General features: G+C 36.0%; 1 protein-coding gene across 4 annotated transcripts in view; it reads right to left on the bottom strand.

Annotated features, from left to right (window-relative positions):
- The window catches only part of LOC150108266 (atrial natriuretic peptide receptor 1-like), a 352,590-nt gene that overhangs the window by 15,955 nt on the left and 314,072 nt on the right, over positions 1–22,563 (bottom strand). For all 4 annotated transcript variants that reach the window (XM_090415713.1, XM_090415714.1, XM_090415715.1 and 1 more), the window contains 2 exons: positions 9,116–9,214; positions 8,868–8,959 (listed from right to left, as the gene is read on the bottom strand). In XM_090415713.1, the coding sequence (XP_090271839.1) occupies positions 8,868–8,959; positions 9,116–9,214 (191 nt within the window). The remainder of the gene's footprint in view (positions 1–8,867; positions 8,960–9,115; positions 9,215–22,563) is intronic.

The raw sequence follows: 22,563 nt of genomic DNA, 5'->3' as shown, positions 1-22,563 counted from the left end.
AACCAGTCAATTTGAAACAGATGTCAGGATAGTGAAACCTTTATCAAATGTACTAATAAAAGTACATTTGACAAATATATGGCGACTTGGGCAGAATTCATGTTCTTTTAAGTAGTGCAAACTAAGGCAACTCTGACACCAAGGATGTATTCCCATAAGCTCTCTGGTCAAAATTATGAAACTTATAAAAGTTTCTACATACATTCGGCTTTGAAATAATGTGGAGTCATTAATATCCACTATTTCTATACATTTTACATTGTCGAAATGAAGCCGTATGACTCTTTCTTTATTAATTTCTTTATTTACAAAAAAAAAAAAAAAAGAACCATTTTCTTCCAATATTAACTTTATCACTCATATTTCTAAATAAGATGAGATTTCACTTTTTGGAATTACACTGACATCAAAGCTCTCCTGGTATAAACACATGCACAACCACTGCCTCCTCATCAGCTTCCAAGAAACTAGGATTTCTCTTTTGCTTAACACTTCACCTCTGAACAGCTTAACCTTATTCAAATCACTAATCCACCCAACTATCAAATATTGTTTCACATTTGGAGATGGTGTCCCTAAATTTTCCCTTCAATACTTAATACAAAGGGCAATTAGATTAATTAATGACCCATCTCTTACCAACTTCCTCCACCTACTTTCACACAGATGTCTGGTTTCTGTAATATATATCTTCTATTAATATTTCCATTGGAAATGCTCAAGTGTATTAACGTCGATAATTCTTCCATGCTCGATGAAATATATTGAAACACATGCCATCATCCAGATGGCATGTGTTTCATGTATTGTAGAACAGTATTATCCAAGCCCTATGTGTTTCTCTGAGGAATATAACATAAATGGGCCTTCAAACCAAGTGTAAACAAATTTCTCCTTTCCCAACCCACACACACTACTAATGTACTTGATCAACCAACCTCTTATGTATAGACTCACCATTTAAAAAAAAAAAAATTCATATTTATATACCATTCAGCAATAGTAGCATAGCATATATGAGAGCATCATAAACAACAAAAGAACTATTCAGTTATAATAAATTTAGTTTAATCCTTTATCCAAGTGTAAGCAAACAAAGTTTGTGCCTGAAAATATCTTCAGGACTGTGATAAGGTTGTGCAACATCAGGAAACTGCAAGCAAACGTAGACCAAGCTCTCATCACTCCTTGTCTCAATATCTCCCATAATGCAAAGCACATCTCCTTGTGGACATGTATACTGCTATGCATTAAGGGAAGGGCCACTACCCAGACTGGTTTCAACCACCTTTATTGAGGTCTCGTCAGTGGGAGGCAGACCCGAACGTGCAAATACTAAGGCAGAACAAGGACGACAATGTTATATAACTGTGTTAATGACGGGAATGGGCTTTGTCATGGAAATGTTGACGAGGGTTTGTGTTCTTCCAGTTAGGACCCATCATATGTGTGTAAAGATGTCCACATGTGTAAGGCATTAGAGAATAATAGAGATCTGCAAGTTGTCCACATGTGTCAGACAGACTGCAGACAAGAGAATACAAAAGAACCAACAGATAGATTATTATGTCTGTACATGAATGCTAGGAGTATCAGAAACAAAAGGATAGAGTTTGTTGCCTTAGTCAATATTTTGCGACCCTCACATTGTAAGTATTAGTGAGACCTGGCTATCAAAATACTGTACCCATGACACTCAATACTAACTGGTATTGAGTGTCATGGGTACAGTATTTTTAGGGAGGATAGGAGAGGAGGGGGGGGTGCTGCTAATGATATCGATGATTTAAATCCAGTTAAAGTTGAGACCTATCATTGTAGTAATACTACTAACAATATTTTGTGTGGCAGTGAATTTGAAGCCATCTAGTGTGAAGTGGAATCTAACAAGACTAATTACATAGAGGGGTGTTGTTACAGACCTGGTGGATCAGTTACTAGTGATGAAGAATGCATCACCAAATAGAAAAGATGAGTGTGAAAAGAGTAATCATAATGGGAGAGTTTAATTATCCAAATATTGATTGGGTAGCAGTAGAATCTCATGAGAAGAATGAAAATGCATTTATTGAGTTCTTGTGGGACAACTTCCTCACGCAGCATGTGACAGAAAGAACTCTAGGTCAAAAAGTGTTAGATTTGATTATAGTGTCAGAGGGCATTTCAGTTAAAGACATAACTATTCTGCCTCCAGTTGGTGACAGTGATCATGCAGTAGTCACTTGGGAAATGACCAAGTTTATGAATGTTCCATTCAGAAAAGGTTACACGCTGAACTACAAAGCAAGAAATTATGACCAACTGAGTTCAGTGAAATGGGATCGGTTGCTGGATAGAAAGAATGTCGACAGTGCATGGGAAGCATTGAGATTTTGAAGAATAAATAGAGTAGGAGTCAAATGGATGTGTAATCTTATTAAGCAAGAGATTTTAAGTCATATATAGCAAGAGATTTAAATCATATTAAGCAACAAAGATTAACATTCGTAAGAAAAGGACAATGTGGAAGGAATACCGTTTGTATAAGGATGACGTCTGATATGAATGTTATAAGCAGCAGGCTAGAATAGTCACAACTGTTATATGAAAAGCAAAGTCTGAATATGAAAAGAAACTGGCTCTGTGTGCTAAAGACAATCCACAAGAATTCTATCGATATGCTGCAAGTAAAAGAAAGAATGAATATGAAAGAATAACTCTTCTAAATTTAGATGGCATGAGGGTTACAGATGCAGAAGAGGTTGTTCAGTTAATGAGTGCCCATTTTGTTAAAATCTGAGAGGATTATTTCGTTACCATACCTCATCATTTCGTTAGTGAGAGAATTTTATCAGATTAATCCAGAGGGGATTATAAATAGAGTAAAAGGTGAGACGAGAAGAACCAGAGGTCATTCCTGGAAGTTATGCAAAAGTGTGGAATCTACTCTTCACACCATTGTAAGGAGTAGATTTTTTATATGGAGAATTGTCAGTGAATGGAATGCATTACCAGAATGTTTTGTTAATGCAAGTAGTGTTAAGGACTTCAAGACTCTATATGATAAAAATGTTGTCAATTGAATGAACCTCCCACGATGTGTCTGTCTTATTATTATTACCTATGTCTAAGATAAGCTAGGTTCAGAACTATATAAATACGCAGGAACAAGATACAAAGAAAGATTCTTATTATTTTTAAATAAAATTTACTCAACTGGTATCCCCCCCCCCAATAGAATGGAAAAAAGCAATTGTGATTCCTATCTTTAAGAAAGGTAATAGAGATGACCTAAAAACTATAGAGGTATCAGTATACTAAATTCCTGTTACAAAATATATAGCAGAATCTTAAATAACAAAAAAAAAAAAAAAAAAAAAAAAATCAGCTAACGCCTTTTTATTCCCGTATACGGGGAGTAGGCGAGGCCATTTAGCCCTATCTAACTTTAGGAGACTGAGTGGGCAGTTCAATCTCCACTGGTACCAATCAGAGATAGATGGCCCAAGGCTATCACTAATTAAGCGGTACACAGTGAAGAGAGACGGCTCAAATGTGCCGCCATCTCATGGTCCCTAACTCTGACACAATATATTTAATGTCTGAAATAATGTGGGTTCTACGTTCGATTTTCTTGAGTTTACGGGACGAAAATCCCGAGTTTCCGGGAGGAAAAACCCGCTTGCTCGTGCCAGAAATCGACTAACTCAGGAACCGGTTAGTCGATTTCTGGCATGTTCACACGAAGGAAGACTTGAAACCAAGTCTTCCTTCGTGCGGCCAAGTGCCGTGGTGTGCAAACGCCACATCCACTGAGCTACACAGGCTCTTTAAATAACAAACTAATGAAATATTCCGAAAACGTTATTCTAGAAGTACAGAATGGATTTAGAAAAGGACGATCATAGACCCAGCCTTTTGCCTAAAATTAATAATAGAGAAAAGAAGAGAATATAATTTAGAAACACATATTGCATTTATTGACTTTGAAAAAGCATTTGACAAAGTTAAAAGAAACATATTATTTAACATATTAAAAGAAAGACAAAATACCAAATAATATCCTAAAAAGCAATTTTAAACTTGGTTTTACTCCATTTCCCAAATGAGCAAACAGACAAAATGTCAAGTTTGTGCCTGCAATTGATGCAAGACTAGCTGATCGAGCTTGCTCCACGTTTACCACGAGTTGCCTCAGTCTTGCACTACCTGTGGCATCAGCTAGTCTTGCATCAGTTGCAGGTGCAAACTTGACATTTTGTCTGTTTGCTCACTTGGGAAATGGAGTAAAACCAGGTTTAAAATTGCTTGGTATCTTTAACATAACTATACCCAAGTTAAAAATACTTTCTACATTTATATCTCCTCCTGAGATTTTTATTTAATAAGGTTAAAACACCTTATGGTAACTTGTTTTGGTAAAATACTTATAAGCTCTGCATTACTAAATCTTGGTATTTCTAGCCTGGCTCCCACTGGCCCCTTGCCTTTAATACAAAACATCATACATCCCCTTCTTGGAGATGTGTTTTGGCATTAAGGGTAAATATTAAGATTAGTGATCAGAGCTTGCTCCACCTTTACCACGAGTTGCCTCGGTCTTGCACTACCTGTGGGATCAGCTAGTCTTGCATCAATTGCAGGCGCAAACTTGACATTTTGTCTGTTTGCTCACTTGGGAAATGGAGTAAAACCAGGTTTAAAATTGCTTGGTATCTTTAAGATAACTATATCCAAGTTAAAAATACTTTCTACAAATATCCTAAAAGCTATCACAAATATATATGAAAATAATCAAATACAAATAAGATTAAATTACGCGCTATCATATACAAGAGAGATAAACCAAGGGGTCCGACAGGGATGTCCCCTCTCAGCAACTCTTTTAATATCTACTTAAATGAAATAATAATAAAATGGAGTAAAAATTTACATCAAGGAATTAAACTTTCACCTACAGTTAACTTAAACACTCTCCTCTTTGCCGACGACCAAATAATAATTACAAATTCTGAAGATAACTTACAGAAAGCTATTTTAAATCTAAATGAGATATCCAAAGATTATGGTATGATAATATCGACGGAAAAATCAAAAACTATGGCATTTAAAGGACAAGATCCAGCAAGAACTAAAATAGTAATAGATAACAAGATCTTAGAACAGGTGAATTCATTTAACTACCTAGGATGTATGATCACATATGAAAATGAAAAAGATATAAATGTAAAAATGGCAAAATATTTAAAAATAACAGGTGTAATTAACTCTATATTTAAACCAAACCTAGTTCAAAAACAAACCAGGCTAAAAGTATACAATACATTAGCCCTACCAGTCTTAATGTATGGAAGCGAAATCTGGACAATAAAACAAAAAGACAAACAAAGATTAACAACAGCAGAAATGAAGTTTATGAGAAAAACTGCAAAGTATACCTTATTTGATCATAAAAGAAACGAAGATATTATGAAAGAATTAAACCAAGAACCAGTAATAGAAAAAATTAAAAAATATAAACATAAATGGATGGAACACGTTCAAAGAATGAAAACAGAAAGATTACCAAAACAAGCCTTAAAGTACAAGCCATTAGGAAAAAGAAAACCAGGACGTCCTCTTAAACAATTCAACAATGACTTCTAAGGCCGGAACAGGACATGCTAGGCCTAAATCCTTGATACGTATGATGATGATGATGATGATTACCTATGTCTTATGTGTCTGTATTATTACCACCATGGAGGTGGTAATAATAAAAAATTCAACTTCCTATCGACTGTCACTTAAATATCCTTAGTGTCATCAGTTTCTTTTGGTCCCATCAATATAATACACAGCTTGCAATTACTTGAAATTCAAGTGCATACCTTAGATTTGGCAACATTGAACTAGAAGCATTTTCTTATAGTGTCATTGGTTCAAATTTTTCTGCAAATTTACATTTGTTTTATTAACTACTGCACATTGATGTGCTTCTGGTGAAAGTTCATAGGAATCATTCAGTGGGCAGTTTATGGTAGTGCAGAGAGTGACTTTTCTTGATTGTTCAAGCAAGAGTTGAAGGAAGAAACTGATGCCTAGATGTCACATTTTAATTGGATGAGGTTACCATGATACCATCAGGATGCAAGAGGGGTGGGAACAGGGAAGAGCAGAAGTTATGCCCAGAAGCCTTAGTGAGGGAACAGAAGCTCAACTGAGCAGGAGGCAAGTTTCTTGCATTTCATTATTATTTTATAATCCAGAGGGGATTATAAAAAGAGAAGAAGGTGAGAGGGGAAGAACCAGAGGTCATTCCTGAAGTGTGCTTTGGAACTCTTGCATGAATTGGAGCAAATTGGGATGGATCCAGTGATTTGGATTAGCAGGTGGCCAGATATCAAAAAGTGGTTTATGGAAGAGTTGAGACACCACTAGTCACCTCCCCCTCAGAAGGGGGAGGTGACTAGTGGTGTACCATAGGGCTCAGCCAAGTGCTGAGCCAAGCAATTCCAAGAAATCTTATTTCGGACTTTGAACTTCGAAGATATGTTAATGTTAGAATAAACAAACAAGTATGACTACTCTTACCATTTACAATCTTCAATACATCAATTAATTGTGAGCACACTTATGAATTAACTTATTTACGTTAGCGGAGCACATTAATAAAAATTCTCCAACGATTTAACTGAACTATTGTTAATTGCGCTTCACTACTCAAAAAAAAAATACATCAATAAGGCACTGATATCTTTCCTTGTTTACTTTTCTCAAACTAGTTAATCTCAATATAATTCTTCTCAGGGCAACATAGAATTAAGACGTAATCCTAGACTAACTGGAACTAATCAGAATTTTGCATTGAATGTCCAGTTCTTTATTTTATCCGGTTACGGCACTAATCTTCCTTTACAACACAGCTGACTTCACTTACAGCTAAGTATATGATTCACTATGTTTTGGCTCACTTCTAAACACTATTCTCATGCATTTCTGCCCTAAAGAACTTATAATTTTCTTCCACTACTTTTGCTTGTATCCTACCTTCCTTCCCGCTCTGCAAAAAACTTCCTCTCTTCTCTCTAATTAAAAATCTTCTATTTCTTTTCCTCTCCTTTTAGTCCGAAGGTCACGCTCTCTTCGACTCGTGCTTGTTTATTTCATGCGTCTCCATGACAACAAATGAACGCAAACATTTCGCTAATGTAATACAATGCTCTACTACTACATGAGTGATTACATAACGTTACATTTTCACAAATAAGAATAAACAGAATATTTGAGCTACTTAATCAGCTTTTTCATTACGTATAGAATTAATTATAATAATACTTTTCGTTACATCATATATATATTTTAGTTATCATAAATTCTACAGATATTATTGTTTAGTAAATTAATAGTAGATTAAGTTTAGAATAAATATTTAAATAGTAATCCTAAATTAAGAAATAATAAATAATTTTTATACAAATCATGATTAATACATAATAAGCAATGTTAAATGTGAATGAAAAAAATTAAATTACACAACATAGTTTCATTCAGAATTTAACACCATCAAGATTGAGAACAATAACCTCTTTCTTTTCTAGACACACTTGTCACACGTCATCCCTCAGGCAGCCTTTCATTCACAGTCTATCACAAACCTACACGCACGCGCACACACACACACACACACACACACACTGGCCAATACATACATAAAAATTCATACCACCCAACACAAAAACTAGGATTCATCAGCACCCTCAAACATAGCGTCTTAACAATCTGCTTCAACGAGCATGTGCTGAACAAACAATATGAAATTATTAGTCAAATAATTATAAAAAAATAGCTAAAAAAAAAAAGTTCACCAGATCCTCCACAACAATACCATTAAAAGTAAAAAAGATTACAAGAATGGCATAGCCATACTATACAATAGGGGAATATCAGAAAAAATAGATATAACGCAACATTAAGGCAACCTTCAAACCTTCTGCAAAATTAAAAAGTATACTCAGCCCATCCAAAGCTCTCCTTACCTACCTTGTCCACCCAGAGATTTACAAAATTCATTGCATCTGCAACCTACCCTTAATAAGGAAAACAGGGCACACCATCTGAATAAGAAAAGATGAACATAAATGCTACATTAAATTCTTCCACAAACAGGTCTGTCAGACCATGCACTTCAAAAATGTCACAAAATCAACTGGAAAGGCACTAAGTCCCTGCAAAACCAGGTTTGAAACAAAGTTCAAGGAAGCTGGTGAGATGCAAACATCATCTGAATCTAAACAAGAATGATGGATTAGTAATTCCAAGAATATGGAGGACCCATATAACACCTGAACATGATGGCAGAACCTCAACACAAGAAAATCTTAATATAAGAGGACTGTAGAGATGTGTTTGATCTAGTTCTGTATAAAACTTTTTTATTTATTTAGACATTTTTGTTCTATCATCTGTATATTATTATAATGATATGTATAAAAAATGTATTTTATTTTGTTAATTGATTTATATATTTTATTTATTATTATTTTTTTCACCAGATATTAGGATAGGGTAAACGATTAACAAAGCATTTAGATTTAGCTTACTTTTTGTGTAGTGTCATGTAGCTTGTGTCCTGTGCATATGTATGCTTTCCTGATGATGATCCTGATACAGAGGTCAAAACATAGTGTTATTTTCAAAATTAGAAGTCAAGTTAATTACTCTAACACATGAAGTTTTGTTTCCTTAAATTCTTCACTATTAATAATATATTTTGTTTTTAAATCTGAATTAAATACATTCAAAAACAAATTTAATTAATACACTGAAGATGTCTCTAATTATTTTACACCTTCACCTTTTGCTTAAGCATATTACTATAACATTAGGATGAAGAAACTCATTCTTACCTTCACATCGACTTCTCCACGTGGAATTAAATTGAAGGTGTGAAAGTGGTCCAGCATGGCTTTTGTTGTTGGACTTACATGAATCTTTAAAGCTTGTTGGAAAAAAAATAGAAATAAGATCATTAAAAAATGTTATTTTATTTATTAGGTCTTTTAAGAGCATGTAATAAATGTAACAATAAATTGTAGTTATAAAATCAAATAACTAAGTTTTCAATGAGAAGTCAAAATATGAACAAGTTTCATACGTTCTCCTGTCGATTCCATCCTGGATGCAGTGTTAACTGTGTCTCCAAACAAGCAATATCTGGGCATCTTCTGACCAACTACTCCAGCACAACAAGGTCCTAAAAATATCAATGAAACAATAAATTAAAGATGCCAAGAAATAATATTCTTGGTTTTATCCTTTATCCAAGTTTAAACAAATAAAGTCTGTGTGTGTGTGTGTGAAGTAACTTCACGACTGGGCTACTTGTATATAGAGGCTAATGGCTTCACATCAATTGCCTTAGTATCCCATAATGCAAAGCACATATCCTTACAGACAAGTATAATACTATGCATTATGGGAAGGGTCACTACCCAGACAGGTTTCGACCTTTATTGAGGTCTGATCAGTGGGAGTAACACACAAAAGTATACCAAGGTTGAAGTAATGTAGAAGTCATATTTCCATATACAAGTGGTCAAAAGGTGTCACATCTTATTACTAAAATACTCTGGATTAGAGATAGATGCTAAAAGGTTTTTTCACTTGGTTATACTACAAGTATAAAAATAAAATAGTAAATATAATCGTAAAATACTATACTATATACTATAAAATTATACTATACTAAAGCAACTGATGTGAAGTCATTAGCCTCTGTATACAAGTAGCCCAGTCGTGAAGTAACTTCACGACTGGGCTTTATAAACTATTTGCTTACATTTGGATAAAGGATGAAACCAAGAATATAATTTCTTGCATCTTCAATTTATAGTATAACCCAGTGAAAAAATTTTCAACATATATCTCTAATCCAGAGTATTTTAGTAATAAGATGTGACACCTTTTGATTACTTGTATATGGAAATATGACTTCTGCATTACTTCAACCTTGGTATCACATCTGGGTCTGGCTCTCACTGATGAGGCCTCAAAAGGTTCCTGTCAGACCTGACCAAAATTCGAAAAGGAGTCAAGCAACATTGCCCTCTTGGTCCACTGCTCTTTGCATTGGTTCTTGAATCTTTCTTACAAGAAGTCGACAATACAAATGCTGTGTGAGGAATAACAGTTCATTTTCAATGAAAGAAAATAAGGTATTAGCATATGCCGATGATGTAGTGGGCACTCTGAAGGATAATGATTCCATATACATTTTTTGATATTTTGGAAAAATTCAACAAGATCAGTGGATTAACTGCTAATGCAGACAAAACGCAATTAAAAGTTTTTGGAAAGTGGGATCTTAGAGGCATTCCTTTTGGACTAACCCCTAAGAGAAAGAACCCTTCATTATACTCTGAATTCCATTCTCCACTTACCCGATATTACCAGTTCAAGAACATATAAATACAAGAACAGTGAAACCTTAGAAGACTGAAAAATTGGGCCACTTTCCTTTTCTTCTAAAGCCATAGTAACTAGTAACTCAAAACCATAATCTTTTCTGCTCAGTTGTACATAATAAATATTACAGACATCACAGAAGCTGAAGAAAAGCAATTATATAGTAAGTCTGTGCAATTTTTTTGGTCCAGCAGATACCAAGAAGTTAAAAAGTGATTTCTTCAACTGTCAAAGAAGCACAGAGGATTTGGGCTTCCAATCTTAAAATTCTTCTATTTAAGCAATACAGCTTTAAAAATCCATAAAATATTGTAGACCAATCACACGTGCAGACCTTCTCTAGTACAACCTGGGTTTTCGTCTTCCCCTGTTTGGGGTAAATGATTATAAAGGTCCAAATTCTGAGATTGTACCTGAATACTACAACATTCTGGCATTGACATTCTTTTCATTTAAAAAAAAGTAAACTTTGATATAAAGAAATCTTTATACCAAAGTTTTTCAAAAATCTTTCTTGAAGTTCCAAGGATACCCAATCAGGAGGGATCTTGCTTGGAGAATTGCATATGGCCACTTTGTCAATACCATCAAATGGATGTACTTTAACATTGGAGAGATCCAATATGTGACATCTATTACCAATTGGAAACAGTAGAACATGCATTCTACAGCTGCCTTCTTGTGTGGGTATTTGGAAGATATTATGTAATGTGTTGAGCATTCCACTACTTACAACAGAACAGGTTATTTATTTTGCAGTACCCACCACCTGTCAGTAATGGGAAAAGAATTTTAATTTTTATAATTAATGAATTAAAATACCATTTATGGAAGGTTAGAAAGAAACATGAATTTGAAAACAAGCAACAATAAATTTATTGTTCAGTCAGATGATTTTTGTATTCAGAAAGAAGCATTCAAAGAGATAACAAATTTTTGACTAGATGCTATAGACCACTCACATTATGCAATATTCACCAGGGAGAGAGAAAATTCTGTCTATTGTTGCAATGAGAAGTTTTTTAAATAGTTCCATCCTCTTAATTCAATGTGGTCTTATTGTCAATTGTAAGGATGACTGGAGAGCAATCTCAGGCAGAGAAGGCCAACTCAGATAAGGCTAAGCATCTGAGTATCAGTCATCTTTGTGCTTTAGTTTCAATTGGTCTATTGGTTGTTCATCTGCATGAAATTGCTGAACAAGGAAAACTGATAGCCTTTGGCTATATGATGATATAAAAGAGCTGAGGTCTTTTCTCTATTTCTAATACCATCTGTCAGTCGTTTCTTTCTCCTATCAGGATTGCTTGCATCCCTATACTAACTACTCTGGGGATATGATAAGCACCCTTCATTTTTTCACCTCAGTAAAGGTCGAAACTGGTATGGGTAGTGGCCCTTCCCATAATGAATAGCATTATACTTGTCCATAAGGATATGTGCTTTGCATTATGGGATATTAAAGCAACTGATGTGAAGTCATTAGCCTCTATATACAAGTAGCCCAGTGATGAATTACTTCATGTGCAAACTTTGTTTGCTCACACTTAGATAAAGGATGAAACCAATAATATAATTTCTTGGCATCTTTAATTTATAGTATAACCAAGTGAAAAAAACTTACAATATCAATGAAACAGTTTTTTCACTTTCAGAATAAAATATTTTCATATCTTTCTGCATATTATATATATATATATATATATATATATATATATATATATATATATATATATATATATATATATATATATATATATATATCTTTAAGAAACTTAATGACTAGCAGCTGAGAAGTAACAAAATAGAAAGAAATTATATTATCTCCAGTATGGAATAATTGATAAAATGTTCATTAAATAAGTTCATTAAGAAACTGTTCAGTTATTTGCCGATGATGCAAAGTTGGGTATAGCAATAGTTAATACAGATGATATCAAAATTTTGCAGAATGATTTGGATAGATTTGCAGACTGGGCAAAGGAGACTGGATGTCAGTTTAATCTGGCAAAGTGTAAGGTTATGCATTTTGGGGTGAAAAGATTATCGGCTGTGTACCACATTAGTGAAACTGTACTCCAGGAAATTGACGAAGCCAGAGACTTGGGAGTGTTAGTGGATAGGGAGTTAAAGTTTAGGGGACACATAGCAAAAGTGGCTAATGCAGCTCATTTCATCATTTGGTTACTGAAGAATACTTTGTTATTATTAATATTATTACTGGTATATCCATGGAGTCAGTAAACTCATTGTGGGAGACCCAAACTATCAAAACAATATCTATCATATCTCTTCTTGAATTCATTTACAGACGAAGAACTCACAAATTATTCAGGCAATGCATTCCACTCATTCACCACCCTCCAGACAAAAAACCTTGTTCTTGCACCCTTGTTAACCACACTTTTCCTTAATTTCCAGGGATGACCTCTTGTTCTTCCATCACTATCACACAGCTGAAACATTTCCCTTGCATCAATCTTAGAAAAACCTTTTAGTAATTTATATGTTTCTATCATATCCCCTCTTCTCTGCCTATCAACAACCTCTGCAATCCACAAGCTATCAATCTATTAATGTAGGGAGCATTTTTTACATCACCCTCCTCTGAACCCTCTCCACAACCTCCTCATCTGAAAGGAATCCAGGTGACCAGACCTGAGCACAGTAATCCAAATATGGAAGTATCAATGCTTTATAAAGGGGAATAATAACCTCTTTATCTCTGGATGTCAGTGTGTTCCTCAATAACCAAGTAATCCTATGTGCAATCCGGGACACCTTAGCAATGTGTCCTCTGAACTTCATCTCCCTATCCACCAACACCCCTAAGTCCCTAGCCTCATTAATCTCTTGGAGTACCGTTCCATCAATGTAGTACACAGCTGGTAATCTTTTAATCCCAAAATGCATAACTTTACACTTTTCCACATTGAACTAATATCCATTACATTTTGCCCATTTTGCTAGCTTATTTAAATCATCCTGCAAACTCTCAACATCAGCCTGATTTTTTATTGCACTACCCAACTTTGCATCATCAGCAAACAACAATATCTCCTTACCCTGGACTCTCCTCCTCCATACCACCTTCTGGTATCTCTCCCTGAGCCAGTCTCCCATCCATATCACCAGTTTAGTTTCCATCACCATCTGCTCCAATTTGCGCAACAGTGTTTCATGAGGTATCCTATCAAAAGCCTTAGCAAAATCCAGAAGTACCACTGTGTAGCCATTTCCTTTGTCCAACTCAGATGTCATTCTATTATAAAAAGTTAATAAATTGCTAAGGCAGGATCGACCTTTAACAAAACCATGTTGGCCCCTATAGAGTATCATATCCTGATCCACCCATTCTTGAATTTTGTCTTTAACTAACTTTTTAAGAATGGGTGAATCAGGATATGACACATATTATATATACGTTTGTTAAGTAAGTTCATTAAGGAACTGTTCAGTTATTTGTCAATGATGAAAAGTTGAGTAGATTTGCAGACTGGGCAAAGGAGAATGGATGTCAGTTTAATCTTGCAGTGAGTCTGTTGCTGCAGTATGACATTGAAGAGTATAGAAGGAAGGCCATAATTGCTAATGACTTTATACGCAGATTATGCAGGAGGAGTGGTGTGGACTTTGTGGACATGTGGAGTGAGTTCGATGGGCGAAAGGATTTATATAAGATGGATGGTTTGCATTTGAATGGATTTGGTGTATGGAGACTTGAAAAGGTGTTGTTGAATGAAATGGGAGATGGCTAAAGGTGTGGAATTTACAATTAAGACAGGGTACATGTGGAATTATCAGGCTAGTAAGTATGACTAGGGTTCGTATACGTCCTGTATTTTACGGGATTGTCCCTTATTACGAGTTTGTGTCCTGGCGTCCCAATAAGACTCTTCGGGATGCAGAATTGTCCTGTAATTTATGGATTTCTGTTTAACATTCCCATTCTTAAACATAAAACATGTAATTGCCAAGAAATCGATATTAGTTATTGATCATAAAATTGTCTTATCAATTGGCAATGCTGACATGTCACGAGAATAGTGCAACTAGCGGACATTGTAATAACTAAGCACGGCTTATTTGATATGACACAGATCTGTTATGAAACGTAATTAGTTTTATTATTTTATATGCCTTTAAAATGCCGAAGAGAAGTGTGTTCTCACAGAAAAGCTAAGGACTGAATATCCTTTTATTATACCATGTAATTGTGATGGCAAAGTCGATGAGAAAGTGACATGTACACAATGTAATGCAATATTCAGCCTACAACATGGCGGTCGGTCAGACATCACGCAGCACATTGCTACGAAGAGACACAAATTAGCAGAAAATGCAAGTGTAAGTAGTAAAGTGTCAGATTATTTTTTAAAAAAACAATGGGTGAAATGGAAAGAAATCTTGCAGTTGATGAAGCTATATTTGCATATCATGTATGCATGCACAACCAGAGTTTCAGTTCAATGGACTGCACGTCGAAAATAATCCGGAAACTATATGACAAAAAGTTTACTTGTGGTCAAAAGAAGACTCAAGCTATAATTGTGAGTGTATTAGCACCTTATGCAATGGCTGTTTTCAGAAACGAACTCGAGAAAGCTAATTATGTGTCAATAATAATAGACAGTTCTAACCACGGTGCTTTGAAAATAGTTCCAGTTCTAGTTCGATACTTCATACCAGAAGAGGCCATCAAAACTATGGTTTTAGAGTTTTTAGATTTACCGTGTGAAACTGCAGACCAACTTACAGAATATATATGGCAACTAGTGACAAAGTGGAATATTAAAAAGAAAGTTGTTGCCTTGTCAGCAGATAATACTAATACAAATTTTGGTGGAAGTTCCAGAAGAGGAAAGAACAATGTTTTTCATAAATTGAAATCAAAATTGAATCATAAATTGATAGGAGTTGGTTGTCCATCCCATATCATAAATAATGCTATACAATGTGCAGCTGATACATTGCCCATGGACATTCAAGCTGTCATTGAAAAATTATATCAGCATTTTTATATCAATACTGTTAGAGTGCATACACTCAAAGGTTTTGTGACTTTTTAAATACTGAGTACAAGACAGTGTTAGGGCACTCAAAAATGCGATGGTTGTCTCTGTACCCTGCTCTCAAAAGGATGAATGAGATGTACAAAGTTCTTTCACTTGATAAACCACCATTGCTTCTAAAAATTTTCTTTAGTAATCCAGTTTCAGAGCTAATAGCCATATTTCTAGAATGCCGATCTGAAATGTTTCATGCAATAATTTGTACAATTGAAGGTGAGAAAGTCACTCTTGCTGAAGCAAAATCCATTATTGAAAGCCTCTTAGAGAAACTTTAGCAGAGACGAGATAATGATTTTGCAACAAGGAAAGAACAGTCCTTACTGAAGGCATTAATTGAAGATGGACTCATCACTGAGAAGAATTATGGTAATTATAAAAATGAATTTTATAACATCTGTATAGAATACATCCAAGAATGGTCTTCTGACACTTACTTTTGAAAGTTTGTCTTGGATTTCATTGAAGAATTCAGAAGCCAGTCTCAGTTGGGAAAAGTGTGCAGAAAGTGTAACAACTATTGAAGAGGTCTGCCCAAACATAAAAATCAATGAAACTGAACTGTTTGAGGAGGTGATGATCTTGAAAAAGGCAATTACAGAGAAGAAAGAAGAAATTAAAGCAAAATCTACAGGAAAAATTTGGTATGAATTATTCAACAATGTTGGAGTAAATGAATTAATAAATTTGAAGAAGATTGTAGAGTTCTTCTGTTGCATTCCTGGCACAAATGCAAGTATTGAAAGACTGTTTTTCCGGATAAACTCTTTATGGACAAACGAAAAGAATAGGTTATCTGTAGAAACTGTGAACACTATGCTCATTGTTAAAGTGTTTTTCAATAAGGACTGTGTGGAATTTCATAACTTGGTAAAACATAATCATTCTTTACTTGAGAAAATACAGTCATCTGAGAATAACTGGTAATTAGTTTATGGAATTAACAAAGCAAATGAAGTATATTAATTAAAGGTAACTTTAATGAATCACTTCTATATTTCGGCAACGTCACATTGCCATCTTCAGGAACATAAAGATATGGTATGTGCACGCAGGCACTAACACAAAGCAAATGAGGAAGAAAGCAAGAAACTAATATTGTTCCTAAAGTCCTAATGGTGCCCTCTTGCGGGCTAATATATACTTGTGATATACTTCTTTGATATACTTCTCAGATGACTCTAGTAGCCTTGCTACTAGAGTCATCTGAGAAGTATATCACAAGCAAAGATCAATGATTTAGTATTGTTTAAAGTTCAATTTTAACATATTTGTAATTAATTAAATTATTTTCCCTTTGCTGATGTTCGTAAGTAAGAAAAGAAAAAATATTTTGTTGGTTTATTCAAACCGAAAGTGTCCCGTTTTTTTTTTTCAAAAATATATGAACCCTAAGTATTACAAGATTAGGAGTTTGATTGGTTCAGTCCCCTTGCATGTAAAACTGCAAGGGCTGGATGTTGACAGTGCATGGAAGGTGGTTAAGAAGTGTTTGCAGGAGGCAATGGCTGACTGCATACCTAGAGTACGAATAATAAATCAAGTTGGGGTTAAATGGATGAATAAAACCATTAAGCTTGAGCTGCAAAAAAAACAAACAACCGTGGAGGGAATTTAAGGAGAAAGGTGACCGGCAGGCACATGAACGGTATAAAGCGCAGGCCAGAAGGGTAACGAGTGTGGTAAGAAAAGCAAAAGTGGATTATGAAAGAACATGAGCCATGCAGGCTAAAGAGAATCCCAAATTTTTTCGATATGTTGCAAGTAAAAGAAAACATGAATACGGCAGAATGATTTTAAAGAATGCCGATGGTAGGGAGGTAACCGAATCAGTTGATATAGTGGAATTACTGAGCGAGCATTTTGCAAGAGTATATCATCCAGGTGGTGACATTGCAGGAATGAAAGAACCAACAGATTATATGGGAATTGTGGTGAATGAAGTGGAGGTGAATAGTCTATTACAAAAACTCAATGTCAATCCATCTGTGGGATTGGATGGTATTATACCAGCTCGTGTCATACATGAAGTGGCTAAAGAATTGAAAGTGCCCTTGACCATTTTGTTTAATTTGAGTCTCGGGTCTGGGTTAGTCCCAAGGGGGTGGAACAAGGGGAAAATAGTTCCACTGCATAAACGGGGCTCCAAGACTGCTGTTGTAAATTACCGACTGATCAGCATATCAGAAATCATTGTCAAGGTCTTGGAGAAAATAGTCAAGAGGAAAATGCAGGATTAGATAGATGAAAATGGGATACTGTATAGGAGACAGCATGGTTTTGTGAAGGGTAGATCATGCTTCAGTAACTTGCTCACGTTTTATAACACAGTGATGACTGATCTGGATAAGGGTAATGGGTTTACAGTGATTCTACTGGACCTTGCTAAGGCCTTTCACAGGATACCACATGGAATTCTAATCAGTGAACTGCAGCATATGGGGGATGGATATAGGATTGGTGAAATGGATAGGAGGGTGGTTGATGGAGAGATATCAGAGAGTGGTTTATTCAAGAGTAGAGTCCAAAAGACGGCCTGTGACTAGTGGTGTGCCGCAGGGTTCTGTTCTGTTCTTGGACCACTACTGTTCAATTTGTTCATTAACGATATAGGAAAGGATATGAGAGGAACTGTTCATTTGTTTGCTGATGATGCAAAGTTGAGTAGAGCAATAGTGCGTGCACAGGATGTCAAAATTTTGCAGGATGATTTGGATAGTTTGGAGAACTGAGCTAAGGAGAATGGATGTCAATTTAATGTGGCAAAATGTAAAGTTATGCATTTTGGGGTGAAAAGATTAGCAGCAGTATATCACATTGGTGGAACTGTACTCCAGGAGATTGACAAGGTGAGGGATTTGGGAGTGTTGGTGGATGGGGAGTTGAAGTTTAGGAGGCACATCACAAAAGTGGATAAATCAGCTCATCAAATCACTTGGTTGCTGAAAAATACTTTAATAAGCAGAGACAAACAGGTTATTGTTCCTCTGTATTGAGCCTTGATAAGACCCCATCTAGACTACTGTGCCCAGATATGGGTGCCAGGGTTTCTTCTTGATGAGGAGGTGGAGAGGATCCAGAGACAAGTGACCAAGATGACAGCAGGTCTATGGAATGAACCTTATGAGAACAGGTTGAAGGTTTGTGGGTTGCAGAAATTGGTTGATAGGTGGAAAAGGGATGATATGATTGAGACATTCAAATTACTGAAGGGTTTCTATAAGATTAATTCAGAAAATATTTTTGAGAATAGAACTGGTGGTGGGAGGACTAGGGGCCATACATGAAAGCTGGACAAGAGTGTGGTTAGCAAGGGTGTTAGAGCTAGGTTTTTTGCTTGGAGAGTGGTGAATGAGTGGAATAAGCTGTTAGAGTCTATTGTGGGTGCCATGACTGTAAATGAGTTCAAGGCAAAGTATGATAGATACTGTGTGAATGTTGAATTGTTGTTCTTCACAAGATGTTAGGGCCTCCCTCGATAAGTCTATGAACTCCTTGGAGTATTTGCCCGTAATAATAATAATAATAATAATAATAATATATATATATATATATATATATATATATATATATATATATTTAAGACACTTAATGACTAGCAGCTGACAGGTAACAAAATAGAAAAAAAAAATTTATCTCTCAGTATGAAATAATTCATAAAATGTTCATTAAGTAAGTTTATTAAGGAACTGTTCAGTTATTCCGATGATGCAAAGTTGGATAGATTTGCGGGACTGGGCAAAGGAGAATGGATGTCAGTTTAATCTTGCAAAGGTAAGGTTATGCATTTTGGGGTGAAAAGATTACCAGCTGTGTACCACATTGGTGGAACTGTATACTCCTGGAAATTGACAAAGCCTGAGACATGGGAATGTTAGTGGATAGTGTAAGTGGACACCACCACTCCCGAAGATGGTGATTGGTCTGTAATTAACTACTGCAGTTTTAGAGCCACCTTTATGCAAAGGAACTACTTTGCCTTCCTTCCACTCCCTAGGGATCATTCCAGAGTTTAAACTTAAGTTAAATAACCAAGTAAGAGGCACTGACAATTCCTTTGCACATTCACGCAACACCTGAGCTGATATTCCATCTAACCCTACAGCAGTGTTTGCATTTAAATTTTGCAATATACTAAATACCTCTGATTTCTTAACTTCAATTCTCACATTAGTTATTGCTACAGGTACAGAGATATCCTCACTTGATGATAGACTTTGAAAAGTGATCACTCAGTAACTCTACTATTACATCTAAATTTATCACCTGAATGCCATCAGTGTCCACTAAAGTTATCCTTCCAAAGTCATTCTTCCTGTTATTTGCTACGTAGTGGAAGAACTCTTTGTGATTACCCTTGATCTCCTTGGCTAGGGGTCTTCTCATAATCTGATTTAGCTTTTCTTACTGTGCTGGTAACCTTCCTAGCTTGAGCCTTGTACTGCTCATGGGTGTACTGATTGCCTTTCTCATTGTAAATTCTCCATAACATTTTCTTTTTTTTTTTGCAGATCAAGCTTGATGCTACTACTCATCCATCTAATGCCTACCTTGTTTCTCTTCCTGACCATGGGGACACAATCTGACATTGCCCTCCTCAGATACCTGCTGATTTTATCCCATGACTGCTAACATCTTTCCCCTGCAATATGTTCTGCCATGGGAAGGCTGCACACTCACTCCAAAGCTTGTTATAATTGCCTAATCTGTAGTTCCATATATACTCCTTCTTAAGAGAGAAATCCACAAATTTTGCAACCTCCCATGTCAATACCACCTGATTGCGCTCACCAATTGGAGGTAACGAGGACACCTTACCTATGCATATATCCTCTGAACCAATGACACCAGGTCTAACACTCTCACACCATGTATCCCTTCAGTTATGTGCTGTTTCAAGTAATTATCTCGTCGTAGAAGATGTATGAATTCCATTTCCTTTTTGCTATGTGATATTTCCTCCTTCCAATTGATATCATCATAATTAAAATCCAACATAATAATCACTATCCTTGCACTCATTGCACTAATTTGCTGATGCATGAATTCAATATCACCCCCTGTACTCCCCCTGGCCTATAGCAACAACCAACTGTATATTTGGTTACGTTGGTCTGACTACCTTAGTCAGTCGCCTTTGAACCCTTTTTTCCAACATCTCTTCATCCTTCTGAAAACCCGGTGACCAAATCTGGGCACAATAGTCCATGTGTGGCCTAATCAAAGCTTTATACAACGGAACAAGAATCTCCCTACTTCTACACGTCAGTTTCCTCTGCATCATTCCCAGAAGCCTTTGTGTTGTCTTCACAATTTTGGCAATGTGTCCCCTAAATTTTAGATCCTTATCCACTATCACCTCCAGATCTCTTATTTCCTCTACCTCCAACAATATATTCTCACCAAGCATAAATTTTGCATCCCATCTTTGTTTTCCAAATTTTAAAACCTTACATTTTGCAACATTGAACTCACATCCCCATTTCTGTGCCCAATCACTCAATTTATTCAAGTCTTCTTGCAAGGCCACAATATCTTCACTACTCTTTATGGTTCGTCCCAACTTTGCATCATCTGCAAACAACTGATTATCTCCATCCAAATCTTCGCCAATATCATTAATATACAAGTTAAATAGTAATGGCCCTAAAACAGATCCCTGAGGCACTCCACTAGTGACTTTCCTTTTCCTGGACATTGCACCCCCATACACAACTTGTTGATACCTATCAGATAGCCAGTCTCCAATCCGATGCACTAATCTAATATCCAACCCCATCTGCTCTAGTTTGACTGTCAACTTATCATGAGGTACTCTATCAAAAGCTTTTGCGAAATCCAAGTATATTACTGTGTATCCTTCTCCTCTGTCCAAGGAAGCAGTCACGTTATTGTAATAAGTAAGTAGATTACTAAAACATGACCTCCCTTTAGTAAATCCATGCTGTCCATCAAAGATTATACCATTGTTGTCAACCCAACTCTGGATCCTAGTTCTCACAAGCTTCTCCAACAACTTAACCACAACACCTGACACACAGATAGTCCTATAGTTTGATGCTCGAGTTCGATCACCTCCTTTATGAAGTGGCACAATCTTGCCCTCCTTCCACTCTTTAGGGACTTGACCAAGTGCAAGACTCGTATTAAAAAAATATATCAAGGCAGGCGTCAACTCTCTGGCACATTCCTTCAAAATACGCGGTGATATATTATCAAGTCCCACAGCCTTATTTACATCTAGTTTACTCAACTCCCCAAACACCTCTTGCTCACTTACAGTCAGTCTCTCCTCCCCATCAACAACTGCTCTCAATCTCTCCATGAAGTCACATTCACAAGATTGAAAGATGATCTTTATGAACTGCTCATTAAGTATCTCCACCACACATTCTGCTACAGCTGTCTATATACCATTTTCTCCAATCAGTGTCATCCTTCCATAATCATTCTTTCTTTTGCTGGCTACATATCGAAAGAACTCCCTAGGATTCTTTTTGGCTTCATTAGCTAACTGCTATTCATACCTCTCTTTAGCTACTCTCACCAACCAAGTCACCCTCCTTGCCTGGTCTTTGTAGACCTCATGAAATTTGAAATTGGTTACTTCCACTTCTCTTATGCTACCTCCACAATGCCCTTTTTCTCTGTATTGCATGCTTAATCTCTTTATTCATCCATCTCACACCTACCTTATTTAACCTTCTCACCCATGGTATACATTTAGACATTGCATCTACTAAGTAGTTTTTGAAAATCCCCCAAGCTGCATTGATCTCTTTTCCAGCTAACTCCTCATTCCATGCTACACCTGCAAGCTGTCTCCTGAGCTCTTCATAATCACCCCCCTTGTAATTCCACATATACCCTTTTTTAACAGGGGTCCTTGCACTGCTGGCAACCACCCAGGTAATCACCTCATGGTTACTTTCACCAACTGGTGGATGATTTGACACCTCATTGATAATTAAATCCTCTGATGAGATGACCAAATCCAAGACCCTTAGTCCTCGTGTGCCCTCTGTTACATACTGTCTGAGGTAGTCTGGCACACCACTAGTGACCTTTC

The sequence above is a fragment of the Typopeltis vanoorti genome, chromosome 3, assembly GCF_054136105.1.
Source record: "Typopeltis vanoorti isolate ZY-2024b chromosome 3, IOZ_Tvanoo_1.0, whole genome shotgun sequence".
In the NCBI taxonomy this organism is placed as follows: domain Eukaryota; kingdom Metazoa; phylum Arthropoda; class Arachnida; order Uropygi; family Thelyphonidae; genus Typopeltis; species Typopeltis vanoorti.
The sequence above is the reverse complement of the archived record's forward strand: the minus strand, read 5'-3'. Positions and strand labels throughout refer to the sequence as shown.